The sequence below is a fragment of the Scomber scombrus genome, chromosome 4 (assembly GCF_963691925.1).
Source record: "Scomber scombrus chromosome 4, fScoSco1.1, whole genome shotgun sequence".
Taxonomy (NCBI): Eukaryota; Metazoa; Chordata; class Actinopteri; order Scombriformes; family Scombridae; genus Scomber; species Scomber scombrus.
Genome location: NC_084973.1, coordinates 33,771,194 through 33,778,693, shown reverse-complemented (window position 1 = coordinate 33,778,693; position 7,500 = coordinate 33,771,194). Strand labels below are relative to the sequence as shown.

General features: G+C 44.2%; 2 protein-coding genes across 5 annotated transcripts in view; both read left to right on the top strand.

Moving 5' to 3' along the window:
- Positions 1-7,500, top strand: part of LOC133979436 (uncharacterized) — a 1,726,912-nt gene that overhangs the window by 326,673 nt on the left and 1,392,739 nt on the right. The window lies entirely within an intron of this gene.
- The window catches only part of grin1b (glutamate receptor, ionotropic, N-methyl D-aspartate 1b), a 48,501-nt gene that overhangs the window by 30,854 nt on the left and 10,147 nt on the right, over positions 1-7,500 (top strand). For 3 of the 4 annotated variants that reach the window (XM_062416876.1, XM_062416877.1, XM_062416875.1), the window contains 8 exons: position 1; positions 1,766-1,884; positions 2,187-2,299; positions 2,381-2,529; positions 3,829-3,986; positions 4,154-4,315; positions 4,685-4,794; positions 4,961-5,106. The exon at position 1 is cut by the window's left edge and continues 164 nt beyond it. In XM_062416876.1, coding sequence (XP_062272860.1) covers position 1; positions 1,766-1,884; positions 2,187-2,299; positions 2,381-2,529; positions 3,829-3,986; positions 4,154-4,315; positions 4,685-4,794; positions 4,961-5,106 — 958 coding nt within the window. Of the gene's footprint in view, positions 2-1,765; positions 1,885-2,186; positions 2,300-2,380; positions 2,530-3,828; positions 3,987-4,153; positions 4,316-4,684; positions 4,795-4,960; positions 5,137-7,500 lie in introns of all 4 variants that reach the window. The other variant, XM_062416874.1, reaches the window with a different exon arrangement.

The window sequence follows — 7,500 nt, the reverse complement described above, 5'->3', positions numbered from 1 at the left end:
GGTGAGACCCCCTTAACCCTCCTGTTGTCCTCAGGTCAAGGAAGGAAGGAAGGGAGGGAGGGAGGAAAGAAAGGTGGAAGGAAGGCAGGGAGGAAAGAAGGAAGGATGGAAGGAAAGGAGTAAGGAGGGAGGGAGGGAGGAAAAGAGAAAGGAACTAAGGAGAGAAGGAAGGAAGGAATGAGGAAGGAGTAAGGAGAGAAGGAAGGAAGTGAGGAAGGAAAGGTGGAAGGAATGACAGGAGGAAGGAAGGAAGGAAGCAATGACAGGAGGAAGGAAGGCAGGGAGGGAGGAAAAGAGGAAGGAAGGAAGGAGAGAAGGAAGGAAGGAAGGAAGGAAGGAAGGAAGGAAGGAAGGAAAGGAGTAAGGAGGGAGGGAGGGAAGAAGGAAAAAAGGAACGAGGGAGGGAGGGAGAAAGTAAAAGAGGAAGGGAGGAAGGAAAGAAGGACAGAGGAAAGAAGGAAGGAAAGAAAGGGAGGGAGGAAAGAAAGAAGGTAGGAAAGATAGAGAGAAGGAAGGAGGGAGGAAGGACAGACGGAAGGAAGGAAGGAAGGGAGGAAAGAAGGAACAGTCAAAACAGACGGGGTCAATTTGAAATGAAATGTGGAAAAATTGGACAGAAAATAGCAACATTTGGCCCTTTGAGTACATTTAGTGTTTTTAACAGTTTAATATGTTGTCATTTGCTTAAAGTTCACATATTCTCCACATCTCCATATTTTCTATATTAATATTCTGAGTCTCTACTGGAATAAAAACTCCTTATTTATCTTCTGCTGGTCCTTTATGCAGCTTCTCAACAGGCCGTTTTAGCTCCTGTATCACATGTTGTTCTGTGTGATGGTTAAACTGACCTCTGATCACCCCCCCCCCCCCCCCCCCCCCCCCCCCCCACAGCCTCACAGTCAGTGCTCAGGCCTTCACGCCGCTCTGAGGGACGGCTTTAGATATTTTAGGTCAGAGTGACCCAGTTCACAGCAGGAAGCAGATCCATAGTTCCCATCAACCCTCCAGCAGCTGATTCAGGGTCAGATCAGAGGAGAGTCTGATCACTGCTGATGTTCAAAAGAGGTTTTAACTTTAAATCCTGGATCAGTTTATGGCAGTACGGCTCTGTCATGTCTTAACCATCTCTTATTAAACTCTTATTCCTCTTCTCTGTCAGTCCCTTAACCATCACATACTCCTCCTCTTCTTCCTCCTCTTCCTCCTCCTCCTCTTATTCCTCTCTACACCACGAATCATTCATAAAGAGCTCGTGAGTCACAGATAAACATGATTCATTCTTAATGAAGCTTTCAGAGAGCAGAGAGTTTATTTATGGGTCAAATATATTTATATGTTTAGTTTATTCTGGGTCACTTTAACCTTCCTGTCGTCCTCCCGGGTCAAAGTGACCCCGTCTGTTTTGACTGTTCCTTCTTTCCTCCCTTCCTTCCTTCCGTCTGTACTTCCTCCCTCCCCCTTTCTTCCCTCCTTCTTTCCTTTCCCTCCTTCCTTCTTCCTTCCTTCCTTCCTTCCTTCCCTCCTTCCTTCCTTCCTTCCTTCCTTCCTTCCTCCCTTCCTTCCTTGACTCGAGGACAACAGGAGGGTTAAGGGAAGGCATCAACATTTCAGCCTAAAAGAAAGAAGTATTTTTTACAGCTCTCTGTTGTAGAAATGGGTCAAATGAACAGTGTGTAAAGGTGAAGTAAGTGTGTTCACGCTGTGATGTACGTTTTTTCTTTCCGTGCTCTGAACTGTGTGTGTGTTGGTTTTGCGTGTTTAGGAAATCCCGCGCAGCACTCTGGACTCATTCATGCAGCCGTTCCAGAGCACACTGTGGCTGTTAGTCGGTCTGTCGGTCCATGTGGTGGCAGTGATGCTTTACCTATTAGACCGGTTCAGGTAAACACGCGATACATCGTACACACACGTACACCATTTAACACGTACAATACAGTACGATACGATATAATACGATACGATACAGTACGATACAGTACGATATAATACGATACGATACAATACGATATGACCCAATATGATGTTATATAATATATTACGGTACGAATCAGAACAAAGTATGATGCAGCATGACACCATGAGACACAATACAGTGTGATACAACATGATACAGTATAATATAAAGTAATACAGAATAACACACAGTATAATGTTATATAACCGGTGGTCCTGTGTGTCTGCAGCCCGTTTGGAAGGTTTAAAGTAAACAGTGAAGAAGAAGAAGAAGATGCCCTCACCCTGTCCTCCGCCATGTGGTTCTCATGGGGAGTACTGCTGAACTCTGGGATAGGAGAAGGTGACACGTCCTCTCCTGTGAAATAAACCTTACTAATCTGTCCACAGCACAGCACTAACACATGTCTCTCTGTCTGAGCAGGAGCTCCCAGAAGTTTCTCAGCTAGGATTCTGGGTATGGTGTGGGCAGGATTCGCCATGATCATCGTGGCATCATATACTGCCAACCTGGCAGCCTTCCTGGTGCTGGACCGGCCTGAGGAGCGCATCACTGGCATCAATGACCCCAGGGTGAGGCCTCTCTGTCCTACTGAACATATGTGGACGGTGATGATGACAGAGGAAACCCCCCCCCCACCCCCGATCGGATGTTTGGGGGCGATAGCTTCACCTCTCACCCTCCCACTGTTCCTCTGTTGTTTTTGGGTTTCAGCAGTGATCAGTCAGTGTTCCAGTTTCATTAAGACTGAAATATCTCAACTGTTAGATGCTGTGAAATGTTCAACAGAGGATGAATTATAAGACCTTCGACCTCCTGACTGAGTTAATAATGAAATATTGTAGATTTGTAGCCATGAAAGGTATCTGCCTTAGGGCTGGGTATCATTTTGAAAATTATGATACCAGTATCAATCCAAATACCCTTAAAGTGATCCTGATACCAGCTGAGTACTTCATCAGATTCCCATTAACACATGTAGGTCTCTGTCTTGTATCCGTGGTAACAGGCGTGTAGTGTAGACACACTTTAGAGCGTTTAGGAGGCATCTTGGCTGCTGAACTGCTAAGCGCGTTAACTCAGATTCACCACCACAGACGAGTCGTAGCTTCTGTGGCAGTGGACCAATCACATGTTGCATTAAACCCAAGAACGCTTGTGTTGATTGGCTGTGAGCAAGTCCATACAGATGGTCATATTTTCTAGCTGGGGTGTAAAAAGGATCGATTGCAGGAATCGTTTGATCGGAGACGTTTCGATATGACTTGGTATCGTAATATGGAAATATTACAACTTTATTCTTGAAAAAAAATTACGACTTTTTTGTGAAAAAGGATCGATTGCAGGATTCGTTTGGTATCGATTTATTTCGGTCGATATCTTAAAGGTATTGAGTACCGATACCCAGCCCCAGTCTGCCTGCGTGTTTGTGTTCTAACGTCTAACAGAAGTTAAATTTAAGTCAAGCCCTTATGTTTGTCTGAAGTCTGCAGCTTTCCTCTCGTTTGACATTATTCCTCCTGCTTTTTTATGAAGAGTTTGGTCATTTTTTACACAGAACAGGTTCAGACTGAACTCTTTAATAGGTTGTGTGTTGCTATCCGTTTCTGCAACTTCAGATCGCTTGTATTTGTTTGTTTTTGGATCCCATTTGATTTGGTTTTCAAGTCTTTTATCACAAATCACCAATTATGCCTCAAGGGTCTGTACAATCTCACTGAGACTGCATGAAGAGGAAATGTCACATCATCTTCAGTGTCTGTGACATGAAATCAAGCAGCTGAAGTAATAAAAGACTAAAAGAGTTTTGTTGTTAAATCCATCTGAATGAATCTGACTCTGTGCTCTGTGCTGTACTTTATTGTTTTTAGCTGCGTAACCCATCAGATAAGTTCATCTACGCCACAGTGAAGCAGAGCTCGGTGGATATTTACTTCAGACGGCAGGTGGAGCTGAGCACCATGTATCGGCACATGGAGAAACACAACTACGAGAGCGCCGCTGAGGCCATCCAGGCCGTCAGAGACAAGTAGGCTCTTCTACACTTAGCACCCAGGATAGCAGTTCTCACATTAGCTTTGTAGCTCACAGGTGATATTACCTGTCTGACTGAGGACAGGTGATTATTTCTTATGGTCCACCTGCTTCTACTGCGCTCCACCTCCCATCCCTAATGTTTGCCCCCTCCTCCCGCAGTAAGCTACACGCCTTCATCTGGGACAGCGCTGTGTTGGAGTTCGAGGCGTCGCAGAAGTGCGATCTGGTGACGACGGGAGAGCTTTTCTTCCGCTCTGGATTCGGGATCGGAATGAGGAAGGACAGTCCGTGGAAACAGAACGTCTCTCTGGCTATTCTCAGGTAATCCCACACAGGTACCCCACAGATACCCCACTCTTACCCCACAGGTACCCGACTAAAGCCCCACAGGTACCCCATTAAAACTCCACAGGTACCCAACTATGACCCCACAGGTACCCGACTAAAACCCCACAGGTATCCCACTAAAACCACACAGGTACCCCACTAAAACCCAACAGGTACCCGACTAAAACCCCACAGGTATCCCACTAAAACCACACATGTACCCCACTAAAACCCAACAGGTACCCGACTAAAACCCCACAGGTATCCTGCTAAAACCCCTCTGATACCCCAAAGGTACCCCACTCTAACCCCACAGGTACCCCTCTGATACCCCTTGTCAGACTCTGTGTTGTTTCTTCACAGTTCTCATGAGAACGGCTTCATGGAGGATTTGGACAAGACGTGGGTTCGATACCAGGAGTGTGACTCCAGGAGCAACGCCCCCGCTACCCTCACCTTCGAGAACATGGCAGGTAGGAAACACACCTGTTCTCACCTGTCCTCACCTGTTCTTACTTGTTCTTACTTGTTCTCACCTGTTCTGTTCTCACCTGTTCTCTGCTGTCCTCACCTTTTCTGTTCTCACCTGTTCTCTGCTGTCCTCACCTGTCCTCACCTGTCCTCACCTGTTCTCCTCAGGTGTGTTCATGTTGGTTGCCGGCGGCATCGTTGCCGGGATCTTCCTCATCTTCATCGAGATCGCGTACAAACGACACAAAGACGCTCGCAGGAAACAGATGCAGCTCGCGTTCGCTGCCGTTAACGTCTGGAGGAAGAACCTGCAGGTACATTACCGTTCTCTACCGTTCTCTACCGTTCTCTAGTGTTCTCTACTGTTCTCTAATGTTCTCTACCGTTCTCTAATGTTCTCTACTGTTCTCTACTGGCCTCTACTGTTCTCTAATGTTCTCTACTGAGATATACTGTTCTCCACTTTAACCCAATCTGCTCTACTGAACTCTGCTATACTGTACTTTACTGTTCTCCACTGAAATCTACTGAACTCTGCTGAACTCTACTATATTCTACTATACCCCAATTTACTATGCTCTACTGGACTTTACTGGACTTTACTGGACTTTACTGCACTGTAACAGTCTGTGCTTACAGATTTTTTTAGATACTCAGCTTTCTCTGATTAGGTTGATCCTTTAAGTTGACCTCATATAGTTCTCCCTCAGCTAACAGTTATTTAAAGCTGAGATGAGTCAAGTCGGTTAAAGGACGAGTTCACAGTTTTTCAAGTCTGTTTTAAACCATAGACTGTAAATAAAATGGACGTAACATCCGTGACGAGCATGAGGCGCCCTCCTGAACCTGTGAACCAATCAACCTGTCAATCACCACGTAGCCACGCCCTAATGCATACCCTGCTTTATCGTCACATATAAAATCAGGGAGGCCAAAATGTCCCAAATGAACATCATACTGCATTGAAGAAGGCTTTAAACTAGCGATTGAGACCATAAACACATTTTGAAAACGTTTACTGAGGTTAGAAATCAAGTGAGAAGTTGGTGAATTCTCCATTGACTTGTATAGAGACGGAAGTCCTTTTGACACCAAAACGGTCGCCCCCTGGTGGCCTTTTGATAGAATGCAGTATTAAGTTACTTCCGCGTTGGCCTCATTTCAGAGGACCGGAACTCCCCGCCTGTTTTAAACAGTCAGTGTGTTTATGTGTCTGTAATGATTCCTCCTGTTCATACTGACCATTAGAAGATCCCTTCATCATGTTTACAATGGACGTGATGGAGGACTAAATCCACAGTCCTCCTTCTGTGTTTTTATAGATACACCACTTAGACATTTTTGCCAAAATCCTCTAATATATTCTCTCAAAATGGATTAAAAGCAGAAATTTGATGCTACAAAAAAATTAAATAATTAAATAAAAATAGAAGTGATGATCGATATCTTGAAATCTACCTCAGAGCAACGAGATACTGATAATGTATTAAATGTAATGAAGACTGAATCAGCTGCTTTAATGAAGCAGATCCATAAATAAACACAGATGATTAATTATTACTACTCATGTATGTTCAGCATGTTCATACAAAGAGAAGAAGAAGAAGAAGAAGTCTGGTTTGAAGTGTAAGTGTGGTGCAGCAGCTGGACGCATTAATAACCATCACTGCTCTGCCGGGATTAGCACTTCAAACGCTAGCCGCTAAAGGCTAACAGCTAGCAGTGGGTGATTAGCACTTCAAACAGTCGTGTCTTAAGGCGAAGAGTTAGCCGCTGCGCAGGATTAGCACATGAGACTCAGCAGCCGCTCACACACTGAACTGGGAGAGGAAACAGGGATGAAGAGTAAAATCACTCAGTCAGTCATCAAACCACAGAAGAAGAACATCACAGGAATAAAACGTCTTATTTTAATAATTTAATGTTTACTTTGTTCTGAGTCCGAACCAGAAATACACAAATACTGCAAAACCCAACAGCAAAGTACTAATACTGCATTACGAGTAAAAGTACTGCAGTATTATGAGCGATGTAGTATGCAGTATTACAGTAAAGTACTGCAGTATTATGAGTGATGTAGTATGCAGTATTACAGTAAAGTGCAGTAGAGTTCAGCTGTGAATGTTTCCTGATGTTTTAAATGTTTCTTCTTCTGCTTTAAAGTTTAATGGAGGCAGAAATGCTTTAAACCGAATGTTATTGATCCTGATCAGGTGTAAACAGTCTGTGAGGCTCTGAACTGATGATCAATGTGTTTGATTAATTTGTGTTTTCCATTTCCAACTGAATGTATTTAGTCAGTGTGAGGGCTGGGTGTCACATTCTGCTTTTATTCATACATAAAGATTAAAGATCATGATATTCTATATTTTTATTAAAGTCAGTAAATCTCATTTTCAGACTCAAACCAACAAAGAACTGATCTGCTAACAGACACATCGTACTACTGCGTGTACTATACATAGACTGTATATAAGAAATGGACGTAACATCCGTGACGTCACCCATTGGATTGTGGACTGCTGCTTGGAAGCGAATAGTATCGGATCTGAGCAGCGCCATCTTGAACATTTCAGGTGCATGCTGGGAAAAATAAAAACAGGGATTCTACTTATATGGGCATCAGGAGGAGCATGAGGCGCCCTCCTGAACCTGTGAACCAATCAACCTGTCAATCACCACGTAGCCACGCCCTAATGCATACCCTG